This window comes from Telmatherina bonti (genome assembly GCF_933228915.1).
Source record: "Telmatherina bonti genome assembly, chromosome: 7".
Lineage (NCBI taxonomy): Eukaryota > Metazoa > Chordata > Actinopteri > Atheriniformes > Telmatherinidae > Telmatherina > Telmatherina bonti.
Window position 1 is genome coordinate 29,137,661 of NC_136625.1, and position 25,720 is coordinate 29,163,380.

The 25,720-nt window shown below is 41.1% G+C and overlaps 1 protein-coding gene across 2 annotated transcripts in view; it reads left to right on the forward strand.

The window, feature by feature from the left end:
- Positions 1–2,489: 2,489 nt before the first annotated feature.
- Positions 2,490–25,720, forward strand: part of rnf220a (ring finger protein 220a) — a gene marked incomplete at its 5' end in the record, with an annotated part of 158,099 nt that continues 134,868 nt past the window's right edge. For both annotated transcript variants that reach the window (XM_079244439.1, XM_079244440.1), the window contains one exon: positions 2,490–3,144. In XM_079244439.1, the coding sequence (XP_079100565.1) occupies positions 2,490–3,144 (655 nt within the window). The remainder of the gene's footprint in view (positions 3,145–25,720) is intronic.

Genomic DNA, 25,720 nt, shown 5'->3' on the forward strand with positions numbered 1-25,720 from the left:
GTCGTTTCCTCTCCACCTCGTCTGGACAGTTGTTGTTTAGTGAGTGGGTGTGTGTCTTTGTGTGGGAGGTAGAGGAGCGTGCCAAAGCCAAGATCAGGTTTGGAAATTGATTTGAATGAGTGTTGTGGACAGCTGATAGCTATAAAAGATTTTCTCCTTTCATTTCCCAGGGAGTTTCTCCTTTGATGTTGGCTGGTAGTCAGCGCAGCTTTGAAGCTCGTCTAGAGCAGGCCGGGCCGCTACTTGATACTGTGAGTTTGTATTTTGATGTGTTTATGTACATATATATGTTCACATGGTGCCGCATTTGACCTTTGACGGCAAACTCGTCTCCAACTAAGAATATACTTTTGCTTTAAAGTTTTTTTTAACAGTATTTATGATGTGTGATTAAATTGATTAGCATTTGATCCGATTTAAGAAAGTTGAATAAAATTACTTATGGTAATTATTTGCATTTAAGCAGATTTTTCTAATCTGCCACAAAATCCCACTTTCAGATAGGTATGACAAGCGCATCATTACCTTCTTTAAATCTGAACATATTGGACTTTTAACGTGCCAGTCACCTTCAAATTGCCCTTTGAGGATAAAAATCTCTGAAATGTTATTTTGCATTTCATCGGCTGCCTCGATGTGCTCCTCCAACCCACCATGCCCTGCTACAATCTAATCCCCAGGAGAGAAGATTCTAGTCTCTTGCCTCGGATGCTGGGTGGGTGGTGGTGGGGGACGGGGGGGGGGGGGGGTCGTGAGGTCAAGTACGGCTAATTTATTCACTCAGTCAGATTTCCTCTGACTCGTGGATGGCAGATGGAGAGGCCTGATATGATATCACCCATCTGAATCACTCAGGGGAGAAGGAGGAGGCAGAGGTGTGGAAGGGTGGTAAAGATGTCGGGATGAGAGGAGAAGAGATTGACAGGAAAGATGTAAAAAGAAAGGAGGCACAGATAGTAAAAAAATTGGGGAATTAAAAGTGGTTAGATGGGGAGATAGAGTAGCATAGCCTTTAAGAGTGTGGAGTGTATTTGCCCCACCGAGTCGGCTGTTGAGCTACACAGGCTCTTATCAGATCTGAGGGTGTGGGGGATGTGTGTCCTTATCTTGAGACAAGTGGTTCTGGTCCAATAATATCCTGGGAGATGGTAGGAATAAGCGGCTTAGGCCGAGATCTGAGATGGAGGAATGAGGGAGAACAGATAGTACTGGGGAGATGAGAGGAGGTGATGGGGATGGAGAGGAGGACAGAGAAAGAGATTGATAGAGAAGATGGAGGACAAGGAGGGGACGTTTGGAAAGAGATGAGACATAGAGGTCTGTAAAGATCAGACTGGAAAGATGTGATGTGGAAACATTTTGAAACTTTTTTTCAAAGGGGAAGAGAAAGCGAAAGAAGTTTACGGTTTGAAATAGTTCTTGGCTTTTCGTCAACGGGCAGGGATTTGTAGGATTTGATCAACAGTGTCAACTTGAGGACACTTTTTTCCCAAGAGGGCTTTAATTTGAGGCTACAACAACAATCCCTGCTGAAAAACAGTCCCAAAGGCAATGCCTGAAAGTCCGGACTTCCAATGTTTTTTTTTATTTTATTTTATTTTTTTTTATCAAAAAACATTTCACTTTGCTCCTGTCCTTTCCAACACAGATTTAAGGCAATATGTCAACCTTTCTCTTTTAACAAAAGATTTTCATGCCTCTGAAATATAGCACGATTAAGAAAAGATATAGAGTCAGCTTGAACACAATGTTGTTTTCTATACCTGTCATGTTTTGACCCGAAACCCATTAAAATTACAGATGGAACCATTTTAAAGTTGCTTTACTGAATCTTGTTCAGCATTGGGGATAAGACTCATGAACACCCAAAAGATGCTAAGGTCTTAGAAACTTAATCTAATGATTGTGTTCTGTTTTTCCTCAGTTTGCTGACCACACGAAGATGAGGAACAAGCTTTGATGACCTACATGTCCACCTTTCCTGGAACATTCAGCTTCAGCAACACTCTCAGGAGTCACAAGAGAAGAAAGTTTTTACTACTTATTAACCAGGAGGAGAAACTTCATATTGACCATTTCTAGTATTTATCCATCAGGACTAATCCAAACTGGGACCTGTATGAGCAGCTAGTAATACCCAGTGGCATTTAAATGGCATGGAATGATTTGAACTGAACTTTGCTCATATCAGTTTGGCCGGTGACACTTCATTGTTCTAGCTCCACTGGAGAAAAATTAACAGAATTCAAGCTAACTTGCACTTTCACTGGCTCACACCTCTATTTTCTTTCAAAGACACTCTTCATTCTTAGAAAAGGGTCTTTTCTGAGACCCTTCATCTAAAGCCAAATCCTTAAAACCTCAAACCCAGTTTCTGCTCCTCCTCAGACCCATTTCAAAGGGCATTGGACATTGTTTTCAATCTCAGTGAGGAGGAAACATCTCCTCCTCCTTCTAAAGTCCTTGTAACCTCTTTCATCCACCCAGACATGGACCTCCACCGGGCAGCATTCAAGATGGAGAGTTCCTCCTATCTGCCTAATCCTTTGGCCTCCCCAGCCCTCATGGTCCTGGCCTCAACTGCTGAAGCTTCCCGTGATGCTTCAATACCATGCCAGCAGCCACGTCCATTTGGTGTCCCAGTTTCTGTTGAGAAAGATGTCCATTTGCCATTTAATAATGGCTCTTACACTTTTGCATCAATGTATCACCGTCAAGGTGCAGTTCCACCAGGATTCCCCAACAGGGACTTTCCTCCGTCCCTTCTTCACCTCCATCACCAGTTTGCCCCTCCTAACCTGGACTGCTCCCCCATCAGCATGCTGAATCACAGTGGCGTTGGCGCCTTCAGGCCTTTCGCCTCACCCCCAGAAGACCGGGATGGAGCACCAGGCGGGTATCAGTCTGCCTTCACCCCAGCCAAGCGTCTCAAAGGTTGCCTGGATGCAGAGGCTTCACCCCACCTGCGGTACTCTGATGCTGAGGGAAAAGAGTATGACTTTGGCGGTGCTCAGATTCCTCCAGGAGGCTCACCCAGCAGCGCCTTGAAGGCAGTTGAAGACAGCGGGAAAAAAATCTTTGCGGTGTCAGGCCTCCTCTCAGATCGAGAGACTTCTTCCAGCCCAGAGGACCGCATTGAGCGCTGTGAGTAATTGTTCATATTTATATTCCTCTTTACTTCCAAGCAAAGTGCAGCTAATATCAATTAATTGAGTGGAAACAGTATGAACAAGGGGTGACTTAAGGGTTTAATTAATATGGAACTGATATGGATTGTATGCCATGGCTTATACAATGGTTTCCAGATCGTAAACCTGTTGAAAACTTTGGGGGATTTGGAGCAATGTGCTTTACATTGCGACAAAAGACCATGCTCTCCACCTACTTTCTCAAATCACACCCTGTCTATTTTTTAAACCAACAAACCAAGCATTGCCAGTGCCACTCCCACAACAATGTTCTCACTTTATACTCAAGAGTGAGCCACAGTAATATGATGATAAACAAACATAGCTTTGTTAATGTACACAATCATCTGGTTTTCTCTGTTGAAAACAGAAAGTAGATTAGTACCTCCCTCTGCTATGAAGTCATGTCCTCTTGCAAAAATGTTTATGGAGTCATATTTGCAGTGTGTCTGATGCTGGTGAAGCAAGGATATCCAGCATTTGTATCCACTCATAATGAGCATTGGAGCTTTTCTCCTAGTGTAATGATGCTTTATGTTAGGGTTTCCTTGTATGGAAAATGGTTAAAATGTTATCATCATGCAGTCATTGTTTAGAGATGATATTCTTACAAATGATCTGCAATGATTAAACAAAACTCACCGCAGTTAGTAATATGCATTTTGTTAAGATTTGACACAGTGGGATACCTTGTAATATACCCACATTATGTGTTGTAAATTCAGACACACACATAATGTTAACACACACAAATAAATGTCATTCTAGCTTTCATTTTCTAAACAAAGTCTAACTTGATGCACTTTGTAAAAGAATGCAAATCATCTCTCCTGGCTCTCGCTATCCTTGTTTCACAAGTCCACAAGCTCCACTGGTCACATTAGCATTCACCAGTGGAAGGATGCCATTTGGCCCTCACGCACTGGGAATCTGATTAGTGTGTAAGCATGCATGTGTGTGTGTGTGTGTGTGTGTTTGTGTGTGTGTGTGTGTGTGTGTGTGTGTGTGTGTGTGTGTGTGTGTGTGTGTGAGGGACTGGTTCAGAAACTGGCCATGCTCTTTGCCATCAGCATTCATCATAGCTCTACGCTGGCAGCTCCAATGCCAAAAGATTTACCCACATACCCAAAAAGCTTGGCAGGCCATGTTTGTGTGTGTGCATAATAAAAGGATGGAGGGAGAGGGGTTGTAAGAGCTCAAAGCACAAATACACAAACACTCTACTAGACACACAAACAGCTTTTTAGCATGACCACTGACATCTCCTACACATGTCAACAAGCTGCATCGGATCTTGGTGACTAATTAGAAGAGAGGCAGACACAGATGCATGTCTTCAGTATATAATTTCCACTTTCTTTACTCTTTCTTTAACAGCATTTTTAATTAGCTCATGATTGTTCACTTTACTTAAATTAGATATGCCATGTCCTCCTTTTCTTTTGTCTACATGTCACTTTTCTTTTACATTTCATTGCTTCTTTGGGTTTGTGTGTGTGTGTGTGCGTGAGTGATGAGTATTTGAGTGATCCATCCTTGATGGAACACATGAGAGACAGAGGCGACGACCTGAGACTGATCCGATAAAAAGACCACAGCAGGAGAGGCGGAGAGGGTGAGAAAGAGAGGGATGAGGGAAAGGGAATGTAGCGGAGGAAATTGGGAAAATGATACCCACTGGTTGGATGTTTGTGTGTGTGTGTGTGTGGGTAGATGTGTTGGGGGGAGATATCAAACAGTGTAAATATGACCACGGTTAAAAATAAAAGAAAACAAAAGAGGACAATTCAACTCTTCTGCGCCATATTAAATGGGTTATATTACATATTTAATGTCTTGTCTCGCTAATGTACTGTCAGTAGCAGCACCAAGGTGTAGATACTAGCATAGTGCCTTGCTCAAAAGAATTGTGGTCACTGAATGAGGAGTGATTATTACTGGAGTGTCGTAATGCTATAATACCAAGTCCAAAAAAAAAAAGGTTATGGGGCTTCTGTGCTGTCTTTTGGAACAGTAGAATCTGTATCTAATCAGGTTAAATCTTGGCACAAGTAGCTTCCACCTCTGCTGTAGGCTTCTAACGCAATTGGATGTGCAGAGGCACTGCTTACAGCAAAGAATTATGGGTTCTCCTTCACTGGGTTTGGCTATCCAGGGGAGGCATAAAGAACAAACAACTCTTTGGTACAGTCCCATGAGAACAGTGCTCTTGCTGCTTCACATACACACACACCCACACATATTAGCTAACTAGCAGCTTTCAGGCTGCTTCACAAAAGAGCTTGTTTTTGAATCGTATGCTGGGAAGAGATTTATTATGCTTGAGATCATACAGTCATTACAGATTGTTAAAGTAAATTATTGCTGAGTTGAGCTAAATCCTTCCAAAAATGAGTTAGGCAAGAATGTGATCAGTTTAAACATCAAGTGTAAGTGACAGAGTTTAATAATTTTATTTCCGGATATGTTCGAGTTAGTGTGAAATCGGGAGAAGACTTAAATATCTGATAAAACTTTGGGTCTCAGCTCTCAATGACATTGTAGAGCAGCAATGGCATTGTAGATAACAGAGAACTTTGAAACCTTGTGTGGCATTAAATTTCTGTCTTATCTGGGCTGATGTCATTTGCAATCCATGGATTTAATTTATAGGTGCCAATAAAATAGTTTTTTCTTGCTCACTTATTCAATTAATCGCATGTGCCCTGAAGGATATGATGAGAGAATGGAGGAAAATACGAGAGATTAAAATATATAAATATCAGTCACTGAAACGGAGACATTCTTTTGCTTTCACTGGAGCAGACCTGAAGTAGCCTCTGACTGAAGTGTAGTCCATTATATTGAACAACTTGTCCAACATTGTTCTTTGTATAATAAGTTCCAGGGATTTCAGAGTAGTTCGCACATCATTAGAGAGGTGTTTTCATCGGTTTGTACAACTTCCTTGAGTCCTTCACTCTGATCCTTCTACCATAACAAACTCCAGTCTCTACCACAGTTCTTTAGAAGATTTCTTGCAGCAATACATAAGGCCCAAAACTTCCTCGATAATTTATTTGATTTAGGTCAAAACTCATTATAAAATCCAGCTTCTGTTATCTAGGCTAAATGAGTTACAGTTATCTCATTGCAAAGCTGTCACTGCCATGCAAGTTAGATGTAAAGTGATCCCTGCTTGACTTTCTTTACCCCTAAAAGAAAACAACAATCAAGCTGCAAACAAAAAAACCATTAAGCAACTAAAAAGCCCTGCAATCCTTACCTTCTTGCATAAAATTCTGTGGAGTTCGCTGCCACTCCAGGCAACAGTGGCCTTCTCAGTACTAAGCCTTCCTAAATCCCCCCACCGAACCAGCAGGCACGTTGACTGTTAACTAAACTCGCTAACCTGTCAGCCGCTAAACCTGCACATAAAGGCCCCATCATGCCTTAAGGGGACGGTGCATGTCATATTATTGTAAAAGCTATTACCGTTCACTGTATTCACATAGTAGGGTTATTAACATCACAACAGCAGATGAATTCAAAGCAGAAGAGCATATTTATTAGTATAAAAGGGAAGTGAAGAAGAATGTAGGATTGTAGGATGATGTTTGATTGGAATTAATGAGAATGCTGATAAATGAAACACTGGAGCCTTGCAGGGCACGTGTTTGTTTGTTGAAGGGATTTAATGGAGTTGGATGACGTGACAATGTGATGGTCTGTGTGTGTTTGTTCCCCAGGATCAGCACAATCCACCATCTTTGTTTTCTTCTGCTTCTTTTCTCTTTCTGTCTCATATGTCCTCCTTTTTCCCAACCTTCTCCCACTTCCGTCCTAAATCTCCTTGTCTATGGATGCATGTCTGCCTCTGAGTGGGACAGCTGTAGTCTGTTTGCATTCTCTTGGCTCTTCATGTGTACAAGGCTGTAGGGTTTACACTGAACATGACCCCGAATGTTGAACCCAGTCTTTTTCTTTCGCTCTACATTGTTTTATCTTTTTCAGATTATCTTTCTAATTCAGTCTCACAGCACAAAGTGTGATAGAATTGCTGGTTCAATAGAACAAAAGTGTTACAAGCCTTAAATGTCTTGGCAAATTCGTCACATGTTGCATATACAACACTGTAATAAAAGTAATGTTTAACAACATCTATAAACTCTTCTAAAATGGTACAAAAAGAAACTTTAACGCAAGGCTTAAAAACGCTTATCTATACCAAGAGCGGAATTCAAAGCGATAAAAAGCAAGGATTAGGGAAATCACATGGTTTGTCTTAACCCTTTGGGCCCTGTGCCAAATTTTCAACCACTGCTTGACAATGGCATACCCAAAATGACATGAGTATGTCCCTGCAACCACAATGTCTGTTTGTATTGGTATCATAGTAATGGGAACATTATAGAGATTTGTCAAAATATAGAATGTAATTGTGTTACTGGTTACCTACAACAATGAATTAAAACAGAACAAAATAACAAAGTTTTTATCTCAGAAAGTTCAGCGGAAGTCTTCATATTGTGTAGTTTTGCTCAGTTTGGCGCCATCTGTTCTCAAAGCCCCAAACTGGGAAACCTTGAGTCTAAAAAGTTTGATTCTAATTAAAACATGGTTTCAGGTTCACATCATGAACGCTGCTGTATTCCAAACAAGCAAAGTATTACTGACAATTTCACTATTGTGACAAATTAACAAACATATCTGTTGCACATTTTCTTTTGACCCTGGCCTGCTTTTACACACACAAAGTTGCCAAATACAAAAAAAAAAAAAACAAAAAAAAAAAACTAACTAAATAAATACCTAACTTAGAAGGCAAATGTACAGCTGAGAGAGGAAACAGAAATATGTTGGCAGGATAAGAAAGAAAATAAATTCTTGGAGCACACAGTGAGGGATGGACAGCACAAGATAAAAGATAAAAGCTGGAGGAAAAAAAAAGGTTATGGGAAGGAAGGATGGGGGGATAGCAGGAGGATGATGAGATGTTAAGCTGAAATGCAGATCCCATCTGCCTGATTTAACACAAAGTGGAGGGATTCTCTGTAAACTACTCTGTAGACAAGTAGGCAGCAAAAACACCCTCAGCTGCTGATCACAAGCTCGAGGTTTGATCATCGTTTAAGAAATTAGAGCTCAAAACGCAACTTCCCATTTTATAAATCAACTTGGATTTCTTTTTGTATTCCCAGTGACATAAAACAGTTTGAACTTTCAACTGAGTGTATCACACACAGCTGTTAAAACACACTGCGAGAGGCCATCTTTTCATCCTGCTCCTTCCCTTTCTTCTCTTCTTAAGCAGAGCAAATGTCATACATGTTGTTTCTTTCTGGGGCCGAGTCGCGTAAACTGTGCTGCTAAAAGAGTCACAGTAAAGTAAAATAAACCATGTTAAAAAAAAAAAAAAAAAGAAGACAGTTACAGAGTTCTCACTGTTAGAAATTGTGTGGAAGTCATACTGATGGTGATGGATGGCAGATTTTGTTGAGGTTTCTTTAGTTTTTTTTTTAATTATTATTATTATTATTTCTGCACCACACTTTCCACACTTCACCTGTCTGTCAAGGAAGAGTTTTTGTTTTCTGTCAGTAGTTGTCATCATGCAGATGTTACTGTGTCTAAGTGTTGATGATGACCTTGGGAGTAAATAAGTTATTTTCAGTATAATTCAAAAGCAAAATAAAAGTTTAAAAAAAAAAAAAATCAAAGATGGGTTAGTCTTATAACAATTCTTGATAATGTGATAGAATGGTTATCCTGCTTAAATCCAGTAGCGCCACAGCATTTTCCCCATCAGTCCTTTCTATTCCTTCATTGCCTTTCTGTGGCATGCACAGAGTTAAAAAACAGTCAAGGAGACAGAAATGCTCATCCATCTCCTTGTCCTCACAAAAATCCCCCCGTTCCTCCCTCTCTGCCCCCTCCTCCATCTCTGCCTGTCACGGTCTGGTGGCAGGGTTAAGTTAAGTAAGAGTGTTCTAATAATTAGGACTGGGACTCGCCTGCCTGCTCCCCAGTGTGTGTGTGTCTTCCTGTCAGTGCTTAGCCAGATGTTAAAAGGCTTGTCCCTCTCATGTTGCCTCCCTGTCAGTCTCCACCATGTGCCACACACACACACACACACACACACACACACACACACACACACACACACACACACACACACACACACACACACACACACACACACACACACACACACACACACACAGGCAACATGAATATTGGAGACTGTCCTGCTTGTGGTGGCTTTGTTTACCCCCTCCCAAGTGTCTGCACTTCTGCCCTTCTGGCAGCTTCCACCACCCCCCGCATTGGTGAGGAGCATGTGATTTTTATGTCAATACCTGCCACTGTGCATCTGATCCATACTGTCCACATGCTGGACAATGAGAGCGTTTTGGTGTTTATTGAACTTAGTTTTCCAAATCTACTAAATTATTATGTATCAAGGCGAAAGATGGGGGAAATGAAACATTTCTTTAAACAATCATCTTCTTTTTTTTTCTGGAAGCAAACAACAATTGTTTGTGTGTGTGTGTGTGTGTGTGTGTGTGTGTGTGTGTGTGTGTGTGTGTGTGCCACTTGGTGTGAGTCTTTTGGTCATTCTTGCACTGCTGCACAGATCAAGGATTAGTCACTTCCTGTTGAGCCTTTTGTTGGCCCAGTGACACCATTTGAACATATAGATTGCAGTACGTTTTGTGTGTGTGTGTGTGTGTCTGGATACACAAATGATCCACTGGAAATGGTATAAGACAGATGAAGGAGAGAGGATGAGATGAGAGAATTCTTATTGCAGCGCTTGGCAAAGTATTTTCAAGCCTCAAGTCATTTTGTCTCAGTAAAGTCACCTGTTAAGGCTGACATACTGACTTGTTTATAACCCTGTTTTACTCATTTGAGGAATGTTCTAGAAACCTGCCAGGATGTCACTTTGAGGGGAGATGAAAGTTTGGCTTTTCCTGCACACGCACACACACACACACACACACACACACACACACACACACACACACACACACACACACACACACACACAGGTTCGTAACATCCCAGGTTCCGGAATTCCACTTTGTTCCCCTGGTGATGTCAGCTTCGGCCAATAAAAAGCCTGTGTTAAAACTCCACTGAGCCTCATACAACTGCAGCACACCTGGCAACACAACACACATTTAGCTTTTTAATATGTGTACACACACACACAGAGGCTCTCACAAGGTCGTGGCGTGCCTCAGCCCTGAACTCACCTCCACAGTTTGCTGTCTTTCACATTTTGTTACATTGCTGAACTTTTCCAGCGAGATCCAGCGTCACTTTAAAAGCTCAAAGCTCGCTGAACTTTGAGCATTAAAATGCAAACAGTGTTTTCAGAGGTGGGTGAAAGCTCAATGAACTTCAAGACAAAACATCTGAAGAAGTTGTAATTTACTTAGTAAAGCCTAGAGAGAGGTGCTGTAATCATTTATGAATGAAGTTGCACAGTTAAATGTGTATTTTCTCTGTATGTTAGGTAGGAGCCCCCAGGATTCAGATACCTCCTAATGCAGATGTGTTAAAAGATTCTTTGCCATTCTGTTCTCTCTTCCTTTAAACCCCCCCTCCCCTCCCCTCCTATTCCTCTCCTCAGTAATCTAATCTGCAGCCAGTTTGTGGATGCAGTCTAGTGTGACAGCCCCCCCTACTTCCATTGCTCTCACTTTCACACACAAGCAGCAGGGCTGTTTCCAAAAAAGCCCACTTGCTTGGCATAGGGTCGTTCCCCTCCCATCAACCACCCCCCACCAACCCATTCTGGTCTTGGTCACAGCCTCTTTAATATTGAATTATTCATCAAATCTGATTGGATCCTGTTGATGGTGGCCATGATGCAAACAAATGGTTTGTGTGTGTGTGTGTGTGTGTGTGGTGTGTGTGTGTGTGTGTGTGTGTGTGTGTGTGTGTGTGTGTGTGTGTGTGTGTGTGTGTGTGTGTGTGTGTGTGTGTGTGTGTGTGTGTGAAAAGGGAGTGATCTGGGTCTGGGTTTGTGAGCTCTACCAAACATACTGGTCCTGATCTGACCCATTCTCTGGCACATGAATGCAAATTTTTTTGTTTATTTTGTTGAGCAGCTACCCTCACTTTGCACCTGTAGTTTAAAAAAAGAAAAAAAAACTTAATTATGACTGAACTTTGTTTTTGTTCCTTTTAGAATAGTTTCTTGTGTTGAGGTGAATGATGTGGCTTGTTAGTTTTAATAACTTATAAGTTGTCATCACCTTCTCTGTTCTAAAAGCTGGAGCCCACCCACAGGGGCAAGGCTTAGCATCTGCTGCTACTGCAAAAAAAAAAAAAAAAAAAAAAAAAAAAAAGGAAAGCCTCTCAAGTCCCTTGGAAAGGTGAAACAAATCAATAATGGGTGTTTTATATGCATGCTAGAGTGTCTAGATGTATGTGTGAGCATCCTCGTATGATTTGCATGCACCTGAATCTATACTATTCAATATTGGAAGTGCATTCTATCTGCAGACTTAAAGGTTTGATGGCTGTTTTATCAGCATCATTCCTTTAGATTTGCCACTTTCATCCAAATTTTTAGAAACAATTTAGCAGTAACTTCATGCAGTCTTCTAAAATGCTTCAACTAAAAAAAGAAAAAAAAGAAAAAAAAAAAACAACATCTGGGAGCATTTGTTTAAATGACGTTTGTTTAGTGAAAATTCCCTGCTTATCCGCGATAAAGATGCTTGGGCAGCAGACATAATGGTGCATATCTGTCCTGTGGCATGATCAGGTTTATCCACAGTATTGCCCGTGCTGCAGACTTTGTTAGAAGCATAAACAGTCAATGGTCACGGATTTTCCTGCACTTCAGAGAAAGATGCGGATATAGGAGGGATGAGTCTGTCGATGTTTGCACACGTGTGTGTTTGTTGTCTCAAACACCTCACAAGACACTTCACACTGACCCCGCGGTGCCTCTGCATATCCAGAAGGCATTAGAGGAAGCTTCTGCTTGGGTGTGTCGTGTCGGACCTGCTGAGAAAAGCTGAGGTGCATTCACTGTCGCGGGCGGGATGCTCACAGTAAATTTTCCAAGTAGGGAGAGCAAATCTTTAGTGAAGCCATGCTAAATCGCCACACAACTTCCCTCTTCCTTCATCCTCATCCTCCTTATGCACACCCCTCTTCCTCCCTTCTATTTATCTCTGCCCCCGTTCTGTGCTCATCTCCCCCGTCACTGGGTGTGTGTGGAAACCCAGCCCACCGTTCAGCAGATGAATAATTTAGCGGTGTGTGTATCATCTGTTTACTGTGCTAATCCATCTGTCAGCAGGCACCTATTGATTCGTGCCTGCCTGGTAATTGTGCATCCGTGCCACATGCGCACACACTGATGAGCATATGTATACAAACCCCCGCACATTACTAAGCATATACATATATACACACTCGTGCAGCAATGTGATGTGCAGGTTAGCTCATATTAACATCCTTGAGTTGTCAGCTGGACACTTCATTTTCACTCAGTGAAACTGAATTTCGGGTCAAGGTTACAAAATCAATCAGTTATTTGCTGCAATGGCTTCTTTTAATGGTTTTATGATTCTGAAGGCACATGCTGTTTCACAACAAGTTGTCTTCGCTTTATTGGAAAAAAAAAGCAAAGTTACCTGTTTAACACATATATCAACAATACTTTTATTAAAAAAAAAAAAAAAAAAAAAAAAGAACATGTTGCAACATGTTTCCTAAATCAATATTTTGCTTTTTTACTCAAGTCAAGACTTTCTGGCTAAAAATTTGGCTAAGTTTAGTAAAATCTTCTAAACTTCATGTTAGTTTCACACTAAAAACAGACTGAACAGAAAACACAACTTAGTGGCAACAGCTGTCAGCCAAAAGGATGTCTATGCTTACATCAGGTCAGAAATAAATGTGCAATGTGAAAGTAGGAAGTAAATCAAAGAAGAAAGAATAACCTTCCTCTCCTCTATTGTTTCAATCCTGATTTTTTTCTTTTTTTGTACTGCATGATGCCTCTCTTAATGATTCACCAGTAAGCAGGATTAGATCTAAAATCCTGTCTATATCTAAACTTTCTATATTAAAATTTCAACATTGAAGTTCTACAAGGTCAAGGTACAACTTTCTAAATGTGTATTTATTAACCAATAGGAGTGTGTATTTTTTTTTACATTTTTATTTTACAATACCAATTTATGTTTCTTTTTCTTGTTGGTGTTGGCTCTTTGTGGTGCACACTATTTTAGCCTTGCCACTGAATTTGCAGTAACTACATAACCGTTTAATAAATACTAAAATAAAAAATGTGACATATAAGCATACACAAAAAATTAAACACAGCTAAGAAATCAGAAGATTTTTTTCTAGAAAACTTAGAATTTCAAATAGAAAAAACTTATATTGTGAATTCAATCTAAAGGCAGTTCAGCTGGCATAGGAACACATAAATAGTTATGCTCAGTAAATAAAGTATTTAATAACATTTTTATGATGTTGATAGAGATAAAATCATAGAAACAGACTGAAACCTGATGAAAGCATCCAGAGGGACGATAACGCTGCTGCAGATTGTGCTGTAATGAATTCATGGGTGACCATTGATGGTTGTAATTATCAAATGGCTGGTTTTAAAAGCTCATTGATTGATGTCATTAGCTCCTTGAGTGATTACTAATTGCAGCTCTAGTATGTTAACCACGCAGGACGGAGACGCACGTACACACATTTATCAAACGTACGCACGCATTTGTTCTTCTGCTTGAATCTACACATCTGATTCGATTGTGTGTCGATGGCTGGCGATTGAGACACACAGCTACAAAAAGGTAACACACCACCAACGAGGAGAAGAAAATATGATTTTACTTGTTCAGAATGTGTTTCACTGCATTTTTTTAATTATTATCTGCTTCTTCAACTCTGCAGTCACTTAAATCCACTTAATATAACCAATTTCAGATCACCTTCGCTGGTTTAATCAGATTTATATTTATTTCCTTTAGGTGTCTTTTCTGAGTTACCAGAAGTGTCTATAGACGTATCTACTTGCAGTGTTTTTTTTTTTTTTGTGTGTGCTGTCAGAACGTCACACAGTTCACACCTCTTTACTTTCAATAATTCCTTTATCGCTTCATATTTGTTTGACGGCATCTTTTTACTACACTCTCCTCAAAAGTTCAACATAATCAAGACGACCACAACCATACAGTGGGATGCAGACTGGGCAGAGACAATCAGGACTGGCATCATTTGCCAAATGCCGTACTGTGGTACAAAATGGCATTTTAAGAAATAAAACATGAGAATAAAAATAATATTTAAATAGTATCAACACATTTGGCCCAAAAGGGCATTTGGGAAATAAAGGCAAGTGACTGACAGGATATAATGGAGGTCCTGTGGAGGATATTGATGTGGGGGTGCAGTGTCTCTTCAGAATGTGCAGCGATGCTACTCCACATTGAGAAATATAGCTTTTTATTTAAAGGCTGAAAATAAAATAAAATATGTTTAACTTGTCAGCTCTGGTCAAATAAAATCTCACATTATGACCGGATGATATTTTGCTTGAGATGAAACTATCTGACCAGCTCCAAAGCTAAATTACAACATTTTTACTACACGGCACCACAAACATCTATAAATACCTGCATTACCTTGCAGACTATAACACACTTATTTACCTTTAACTGAAACTGATACAAAAGTGATAATAAGTAACTGTAACTTATTTCACAACCAAAGATTGTGATGCCAAAGAACTGACTTATTATCCTCCAAAAACTTTGGACTTTTTTAATTATATTTTTCTGTTGCCTTTAGTTCTGACTGTTTTTCTCAACCCAAGTCTTCAGCAGCCCTCCCTGCAGCCTGTTCTATAGGTAACCCTACTATAACACATCTGAATAAATTACAGGGCTTTTTAACAGGCTGCAAAGAACTTGACCAGGAAGTTCAATGATCTGACTGAGGTGTTTTGGAGGAGGAGCACGTGTCTGAAACACAGAGGGCAGGGGGGCCTGAGGACCTGGACTGAGAAACACTGGGTTATGATGAGGTAAAAGACTTTTAAAAAAAAAGACTTTAAAACATTAAAGTGGTTCCAATATGATGTGAAAGTGTCTGAAATGCAGTCTGTATGAAAGTATTTGGCCACAAGGACAAACTCACCAGTCACACATACTCCTGTGAAAACACATGAGATGTTGCTGTTGTAGAGATGACTCTGCATCGTGGCTTCTGACTCTACTCCTCCATTTGTGTTTCTTCTTACTCATTAATCCGAGTTAAACTATAACATGAACGTCTACAGCTACACCAGATCAGCTTATCAGATTTTAACTATTAACACTGACCTCTATGTGATTCATTTTTCTCATCATGCTTCCAGCGTTCCAGTTTGTCCCGTTTCCATTTAGATCCTCATGAGCTGTAATATCTATCCTTTTCTTTCTGTTTTTGTTTGCACCACCCCGAGGTACAAGACTTGCCTACCATGTTGCAAACTGTGTTTTATTGTCCAAACCTTGCCTCCACCGTCCTTCTTTTTTCCCTCTATATCGTACACACAAATATATACCGTATGAACACACTCAGTGGGATATGTGGCAGGGTTCATTTCGATGTACAGTGCCTAATATCGCATCCTCGCGAGAAAAATGCATGGAATTCTGCCCTCTATGTTTACGTTTGTTCATGCATTTTTCTTTTTCTTCATGTCTGAGTGTATCTCCATCTGTATACATAAGGATGTGTGTGTGTGTGTGTGTGTGTGTGTTAGAGGGTGTTAGAAGCAGGCAAGGGCTTAGCAGAGCAAAAGAGAGCAAATCTGTCAGCTCTCCCTGGGCAGACAACCCTTCTGACCCTCATTCAAAGACATATTGATTCTCCTCTACACCCAACAGGGGAGGGTGTGAGTGTGTGTGTGTTTGTGTGGAAGAAAGTGCACAAGAGCTTAACACAAACCCCCCCCCCCCCCCCCCCCCCCCCCCCCCCCCCCCCCTTTTGCCTCTTCATAAGCAAACAGGCTGGTTTCTGCCGTGTTGTTCAAAATTCAAAATATTTCTTTTCTTTTAGTTTGTTTGTGCCTCCAGATAACACTCGAGTGGCAGACAGAGATTATTCCAAAAACTGCAGATCTTCAAGCACAGTCTGACCTAGTTTACTTGTCTTTGGGGTTTCATCTGCCTTGCTCTGTTTCCTGCCTGCCTCATATACTCTGTTTTGTTTTAAGATAAAAAAAAAAAAAAAACAGAAATAAAAAAGAAGGCATCGTTGGCTGAAAAACAGACCATGCCACTCTTATCTCCACATTGACACCACATTAAACCTCACTGCACCCTTGTTACCTCGGCCTTGTTTCCCAGGAAATGCCTAATGGCCTGTGGGACGTCGGGGCTCTGCAGACTGTTAGGAACCGTGTGTGTACTTTCACCTAATTGTCAGAGCAGTGCCACGCAAAGACTGGGTCATGAGTTAAATGCCGGTGGGAAAATTTAAATCATCCCCTCCAAAATAGCCCTGAAGAAAGTGTTTGTGATGGTCTGTTCCTGCACGTTGCCAGATTTCTGAAGCTGCAGGGTTCAAATGATGCTTCTGTGTGCAAAGTCTGTATCTCTTAAAAACTCTGGCTTCTGGCTGAAAGATGGAAATAAAGGCTGCTTTGTTTCATTTCAATTCCTGACTGGAAAAAAAACCAGATAATAACCTAAAACCAGTCTGTATGAAGAGCTGAAGTAAATTCTAATTTGGGGCCACTGTGAAGAGTCTGAACTCTCAGAACATTACAGGAAGAATGATAAACCTTAAAAAAAACGACAAAAGCTGAAAAAAATTTATATCAGTGTCACCAAGGTTGGTTTCACAGACAGTAAACGTGCATGTGTGCTTGCCATTAAGTCACATGTCTTGCAATCCGGCACAGTAAAGGGTTTCTGGTAATGGCTGGTTGCTGGGGGCAACTGGTCATGGCAGTTTGTGTGTGTGTGTGTGTCAGAGGGGAGTATGTTGCAGGAGGTAAGACATTGATGAGATGGGGTAGTTGTCTGCAGCACAGGGGGGACGTGTTATAATGTCGACAGGCCACATGCTGCCACTCACACGCACACGCACACACACCCACACACACACACACACACACACACACACACACACACACATGAACATTTGTGCACAGTCAGTGGTATAAGCTGAAAAGTGCTGGCTGCAGTAATGAAAGGCAGGTGCAGTGGGAGGAAGAGGAAGAGAAAAAGAGAGGACAAAAAGAACATGTGAAAGTCGAAGCAGGTGAAGAAGAGTGAAGGATTTGTGGATGATGACGTTATAGATGTGTGTGTGTGTGTGAGAGAGAGAGAGAGAGAGAGGTGCTGTATGAAAAAGAAGACAGAAGATAATTTGTGTCAGACTATAATTGTGACATTAAGCTAAAAACAAACACTTTTTTGTTTGTTGGGCTCTTTTTACACAAAGTCTAGATGATTTATTTCTATCATATAAAATGACACTTTGGTGTCTGACAGTCTGCTTTATGGGAAGCAGCCTGCAAATTACTACCAGATGACATCAGGGCCTAATGAGTGATATTACCCAGCTAATCAAAGTTAAATAAAAGACTGATAACTGATCTCACATATTCTGTGACTTTTCTGGAGAAACGATGATTATGCAGCAAATAAAAATTGGAACTTTTTGCAAATTGTTAAAATTCCCTCATATTCTCTTTGTGCTCCAGGAAAACGTTTAAGGAGTTGACTAAGAGAAGCTCACACATTCTCAATATGGGGATTATCAGTTTGTTTTATGCTGTGTTAAAGTTACATTCATTTGACTCCATTACTGAGTTTGATTTTTAGCATAAAAACACAATAATTGGGACTTATCTGTTTCTGTGTCCTTGTTCTTTTGTCACTGTCTCCACACACACACACACACACACACACACACACACACACACACACACATCCACACACACAGTGACATGCAGGGCGGGCCACAGATGGCATGGTGGTGTCAGGGTGAGAGGGGTTTGTTAGGATCAAAGAGCTCCAGTGTGTGGCCCCTCCACCCTTCACTTACTTTCTTCTTCTCTTTCTTTTCTCTGTTTGTCATTTTATTCCTCCCCTTCCTTTCCTTTCAATCTTCCTTCCTTGCTCGCCTCACCCCCCCCCCCCCCCCCCCCCTTTCCAGCTCTCTCTTTCTCTCTCGCTCCGTCTCTCTTCATTTTTTCCCTTAATCTGTCCATCAGAAGTGTTGATAAATTATTCATGTCCTCTGTCTGTCCCCAAAGCCTTGTCACCTCTCCTCCACTCGCCGGTTTCTCAGCTTCCTCTCCTCTGTTGCCTTCGTCCCTTCCTCCTCCTCCTGCTTTGCTCTCATCTCCTCTTCTCTCCACCTCCCTACATCCTCCTCCTCTCCGGTCTTGCAGAAAGCTCGACCACACACGATCAAGCATCAAAACCTAAAAAAGGGTGAGTTAATAAAAAAAATCAAATAAAAAAAATAATCGAAATAGTTAAAAATCTTCGGTTTTTTTGTGAGTACGAAAAACAAACCAATGGAAATGATTATTTTCAGAAACGCAGTTCAGGTTGATCCTTTCAGATTTGTATTTATTTTTTGTTCTTACTATTTTCTGTTTCATTACGTTGCACTTTTTAAAATGCAAAAGGCATCCTCCTGATGGACAGCAGCAGCAAGTGGGAAATTAAATCTGAAATGTAACTTCTTAAAATGCCTCTTTAATTGTTCCTACCTCTCTTTTCGCCCTCTTGCATCCTTTATCCTGCTGGATAAAGTGCAGAATGCAAAGAAAAATCCAAATGAAGCACTAAAAGAGGTAAAATGCAGCAAAGACAGAGAAGAGATGCAATAGAAGGCATTGTCTTGGAACGAATCCAACATTTTCTCCCCAAATTATTAAACACTGATTAAACTGTGGAGCACAAACACACACACACGCACACACACTTAAATGTAGTTTTCAGAGAGATACAGTTTTACTGCGGAAAGCTATTAATCATAGGAAATCCAGATGAATACAAAGTTTTGGAGTCTAGTGATTAGTGATAAATTGCCATGTATTTCCCCAAAGGTGCTGTATCCGTGTGTGTGTGTGTGTGTGTGTGTGTGTGTGTGTGTGTGTGTGTGTGCTGATACAGCTGTGTAAAGTACTTGGGCTGAACCCTCGGGATATTAGAATGCAGCTTTGTGTGCAGGCATGTGTGTGTATATGTGTCACGTATGGTCTCCTCTCAAAAGATGGGCCTGTCGCAGCCACTCTCATCTGCTGTTACCACGACGATTAATACATTTTAAAAAATGTCCCCTCCACTTTTCCCTTGTGCCATTCACACTCCCGCAGGCACGCATGTGCACACACACACACACACACACACACACACACACACACACACACACACACGTACCTACTGCTCGCTATTCAGCGGGGGTTACTGCAACATCAGCAGCACGCACACCTCTGCCTTTAGAGGCTGATCAATCTGGGCTGCTGCTCGCACTGATGAATCACAGAAGTCAAGAAAGACACAAAGGTGGGGAAAGAAAGAAGTGGTGGAGGAAGGAGGGAGAGGAGGAAGATACTAGGAAATAAAGGTATTCCTTTAATGGGGAGACAGGGTTGGGCAGAGGAGCTGAGGAGGAGTTAGAAGAGCTTCATAAAAATGGGAAAAGGGAAAAAAGGGAAAACCAACAAACCCAGTTCAACATCCCGAGCAGAAGCACATCACATGGATCTCTCATTTAGTCAGTCCAGCTTCAAGGACAGACAGATAAATGACATACAGAAGCCAAGTGCTCGAAGTCCAACCCTTAATGTTACTTTTTGACAGACAAGCGAACCATAAAGCCACGGAAAGGCCTGAATAGACGTCTTTGTTTTACAGAAGGGAGACTCCCCATGTTGTATCATTTTAGAGCACTCATATATGCGTTCAAAACCAGTAATGTATGACGGCCATCTTGCCAAATAGTGTGTTCAAGTGTGCATACTCAGTTATCCAGAGATACTGGAAACAATGGTATTTAAAATAGAATGACATTGTGATTATTTAGTTTATTTTTCTGATAAAAAATGTTCAATACAAACTTTTTAAAAGATAATTTCTGTCCTAGAAGAGAAGTTTGTTGTAAATTTGCCCTCTTTTGTCAGGTTTTTTTTTCCTCTATGAAAACATGATAAAATTTTACCCTCCACTATGACTGCGACAATATGTGAAACATATTTTTTTCACTCCCTCCTCTCTCCTCATCCTCGCTTGGTGATAAATCTATAGCGATCTATGACAGCTTTGTTGCTGCCGGGAGGCCCCCTCCTGCCTTGTTTGGCTGTGATTCCAGTCGACAGCTTTAGGAGCGTGTCTTTATTTAAGAGCTGCTGTAATTACACAGGCTTTAGCATATGTAGACGGCCAGATATGATTCAAACCGCCGCGACAGGGAGAGGGGGAGCTCAACGGGTGAATGAGAAGAGAGATAAAACACAATGGCGGGAAGAGCAAGAGGGAGAGGGTGAGAGCTGGGGAAGAGAAGGAGAGAAGGAGCGGAGAGAAGAGACAGAGAGGGAGAGATATGGTGAGCGGGGCAGACTGATAGAGCAATTGAGAGACGAGGAGAGGGCAGTCGGGAGGGGGGGGGGGGGAAGAGATATGGTTTGGCAAATAAAAGAGGAGCACGGTGCTGCTGCAAACTGTTCGCCTTATGATACCTCATTAGGGCTTAGGGCTGCAGATAGCGCCTGTTAGAGAGATCTATGGCCTCAGCCATGAGAGAGAGGCAGAGGCAGGGGAGGAAAGAGAGAGAGAGAGAGAGAGAGAGAAGAGGATCAGGGCAGAAGGGGAAAGATACAAGGCAAGAGCAACAAGAGAATAAAAAGATTAAAGCTACTGTGCCAAACATTTCCCCTCACTAAAGCATCTGATTTCCAGCAGACATGGCTATGATAATTAATCCAAGTTGCTCGGCATTAAATAATGTTAAAGTGTCCGAGCCAATGGCTGCAAAGTGACATGGAGTTTTTCACTGTTCTAAAAATCAAAACACCAGAAGTAGAAAGAAAGGATTGAATAGGTCAAATGTTGATTATATACAGTATTCTGAGAGAAATTTAACTTGAAAGTCCCATGTGCATTTCAATGTTACACAGACAAAGCCTTGTCTAGGTATCTTCAGGTATGTGAGAAGAAGTAAACTCCTTACGCACCAAGACAGAATAAGAAGAAGAATCTAGTCCAGAAAGGTCTTGAAATTAAATAAACACAACCAAACATTGAAGTTGTGTGCGAAAGGTTCAGCCTTACTGTTTAGGAATTAAAAGGATAACTTCTGACAGGTGCTGCTGATGAGATGATTCATTGATCATTGGTAAGTAAGATTATCATTGCCAAAGCAGAATGTGCAAGTGCCAAGGAGGAAACATGTCAACAATAAGCCAAGACTTTGTCCCCAAACCCATCCTACCCATAGAAAAGTCACCTCCACATTGCATCTTTACATAAATCTGTCCACAAAGAAATGTCCAGTATAACCAGAACCTTGTGTTTCACATTGTCAGCTAACAATACTTTCCTTATTATTTTCCCCCCATACACTTGCATTGTCAATCAAAAGTTGTTCATTGTCATACATAACCTCCCCTCAGCTTGATAGTTCGGTGGAGTCACATCTTCTCTGATGGCACAACAGGTGATCTCATTACCACTGCCTCAATGTATGTGCAAAGCCGCCCTCTCAAAGACAGTGGAGAAAAATCCCTTGTTATTCTGTATCAACAACCACATCAGTTGTCTCAGCAACTACAGGCCTGATAAGGTCTAATCCACAAGCATCTATGTTGCCATGTAGCAGTGACCTTTGTAGTTCTGCAGTTCTTTGTTACCTTACTGTAAATTTTCCTGCAAAAATGTTAATAGTCAAAGTGAACAAGCTCAACAAAGAGATGTTAGCATTCAGACAACAAGAGCAAACACTTAAAAGAATCTTCAAAGATATGTTGAGGTCAACAAGGCCCAAAAGAAGCCATTGTTTTGTTGTCCTTGTCCAGTTCCAAATTACTTTAATTCTCGCTACATGAAGAAAGATTATTCACAAGTGGAAAACATTGAAGAAACTAGCCAGTCTTTCCAGTGTGTGTCCCTAAAAGTCTAGCAATACTTCAGGCAAGTCCAGTCCGAGAGATACTATCCTGCAACGTTTAGATGCATCCCTTCTCTGAGACCCTGAATCAACTGGCTGAACTCCCTCATCCACGTCATTCAGGTGTGTTGGAGAAGGTTTGAAGGATAGTTGTCAAGAGTCTGGTGTAGGTGAGGACCCAACAGCAGGAAACGGGAGCCAGAGATCCAGAAAAGAAGACTTGTTTAATCCCATAAACAACTGAGGGTACGTAGACACTGGAGCTTAACAAGACACATTTAGACTGTACAAGTATAGCTTGTTTAGTAGGGTTTGCCTCAAAAAGAGGGTAATTTGTCTGAAAATTCAATTTAATTTGAATAATTGAGGAGCCTGATTTTTTTTTTTTGTGACAGCACCAGCGCCTGCTTGACCACAACCTAATTTAACATTGCAACTGACAAGCAGAATGAAAAAAGAGCAGTTGTGTTAAATGAGGAACAAAAGACAACAGCAGAGGGGACAGAGCAGATAAGGAAAGCAACAATGTCCCGTCGACACTATCAAGAAGAGTAAAAGACCAAAGACCACTGAAATAAATTTCTCCTTTCTTCAGCATGTGCAAGAAAGACAGCAGATAGTTTATCATCCGGTAACACGAGTTCCAATTAGAGGCCAGGTTTTTACAAGAACAGTGAAACAGCAAGGCAGTAAGAAAGAGAAGGAGGAAGCAACAGGAAGAAGCCTGAAGGTGGACCGTTAATCCACCGTCTATCGTCAGCCTCTACAGGAGCCACCGCGCTGGATGTTTCACCATGGGAGACGGCCATAAATCTGCAATCCAACCTTTACACGGCACACTCACAATACGATACAGCTGCAGACTTACATGGTACATGATACCAACTGACACAACTGTAGCCACTTAGTGACGAATTGCTTTCATCAGAGAGACTATACAAATCAACTGCCTGCCCATCACACACACACACACACACACACACACACACACACACGCTCTCACACACACTGTGACAGCAGCATAATCAGTTGGCATTTTGCTGCAGTTGTCCAAAGTAGTAAATCAGAACCTGTTGTTTCTGTCATGAAAGGCCGGTGCTTATCTGCTAGCTACAGGTGTGTGCGTGTGTGGATATGGTCTGATGGTTATCTTTATCTTGTAGCCACAAAGGGGCCCTTTGTGGTCTGTTGCTGATTAGGTGTCTGTACACATGGCCGACCATAAATCTACTCAATCTCTATGTGAACCAATATTAGCCCTAATGAGGCATAAGAAAAGGAAGTGTACGCAGTGAGTTTGTGTTTGTGTGTGTTAATGATTGGATTGTCATTTCCAAAGGATCTAGTCCAGGTTTTTCTTTGGAGTTTGTTTAGATGATGCACAAGAACTGGGTACCTGCTGCCAGTGGGCCTTAGACATGACTATGCACACACATAAATCCCCACACACACACACAATAAAGTATATGCATTACGCACAGCTGTAGTCCTCACCCTTCCTGGGACCTTGCCCTTCAGTAATCACACCATGCAGTTCCCACTGTCTAATACATCTGCAGGCACACAGGTCATTCACACACCTCCCGCTGCCTCTCCAAGGTCTTAACATGCATGTTCTTCATCTTAAGCACCATCATTTCCCTAACTGCTGCTTGCGTTGCCCTGGAGGAACCCTTCTACATGCTGATCATAGTCATGATGGGGCTGCATGCAGGATGGACCGCGGGGGTGCTGATGCAAAGTGACAATTGTTCAGACCCCTGCATTTAGACCACCTGTTCTGCAAAGACATGAAACGAAACTTTCAGACAATGTAATCAACCAGGGCTTTGCTGTGGTCCTTCTCAGCATATTTACTGCCACAACATGAAGAGAAGAGATTTACACTATGTGTACTATTGTTGCAGTATCAATTTTAAATCAGTTGAAAGAAATATAGTAAATTCACTCTTTCCTCTTAGATATAAATCTTTTCTCTTCTTTCTGGCTGTTGAATTTCTTTTAAAATATGAGTTACACAGAAACCAAAGTCTACATGTTGATTCAGCTATGATTACATCACATGTACATGACTTCTGTGTTTAATTCTTTACCAAATAATGATTATTGTGGGTACTGCTACCTCAGTTTGAATGTGAAGACCTGCTAATGAACATACCCAACAGACAGTTGTGAAGACTAGCCTTTCATTGGTGCCTCAGACCAGATAATAAACAAACAAAAAAAAAACAAAAAAAAAAACACCACAACATAAGTTTTGTCAAGCCAGGCATAGAAAGGCATCCTCCCATAATACTTGCAGAAACAGATCAGAGGCAGGAATCCTCAATGTAATTGCAATGAAGGTGTTGGACATGTTAAACTGCTGAAAAGTGACAAGAGTGCATTCCCACTAATGGGGCTTTAACTGGGTGCATAATGTTTGGTCTTCCTCCCATTGTTCTTCCAAATGGGACCTATTGACTGCTTGTGCAATCACAGTCCATCACTATGAATGTACAGTAGATTAGAGACTAAAACAGCAGCCTTTAACTCTTCCTTACAGTCTCTTCACATCTATTTATCGCTCATGTTTTCCCTTTTTTTAAGTTTCTCATTTGCAATTCAATTTAAATGTGCTTTACTGGCACAAGTGTTACAGAATTAACACTGTTGACAAGGAGGTTCGCAATACGTTGTGATCACAACAATACAAAGAAATGATTAAGGTATAATGTAATCATTTATGGAGCTTTTGTTTCCCTTCGCACATTTCCCTTTCTCCGCATATGACAGCAGGTAAACAGCCTTGTCGCTTGTAGTGGTTATGTGATTCAGTAGCGTGGCGCGTTTCCGAATGGTAATTTGCAGAAATGAAAACTTAATCAAGCATGCTGCAGAAGTGGTCCTGAATAATTTAACAGGGAGGGCAGAATAAGCAAGCAGAAGAGGCTGTCAGGAGGAAACAGAGAGGAAGGTGGATGAGAAACAGCTCTTCCTCTTTCCAACCTTTTGTTTTGCTTCATATTCCTTGATATCATGTTGTTTCCTCTCGTTTTTTTCTCGTGTTTTTCTTCTTATCTTATACTTTGTTCCACCATGCTATCTTTTTCCTTTCCTTTTCTATGTTCATACTTATTTCCTTCTGCTTAAAATAAAAGAAATAAATCACTTCAATTGCTTTCATTCACCTTATTCTTCCCCCTCTTCTCCTTGCTTCTATCCCTCCATCACTATTTCTATTTCTTTTGTGACATACCTGAAACACTGCATGAACATTTGGAAGAGTTTATCCTTGTCAAATGCTTTCAGAGAGGGTAATTAATTACTTAAACCCACTTAAACTTTTAATATCTTCCTTCTTCCACTTTATCCTTGATTAATTTCTCATCCTGAGAAAGAAAGAG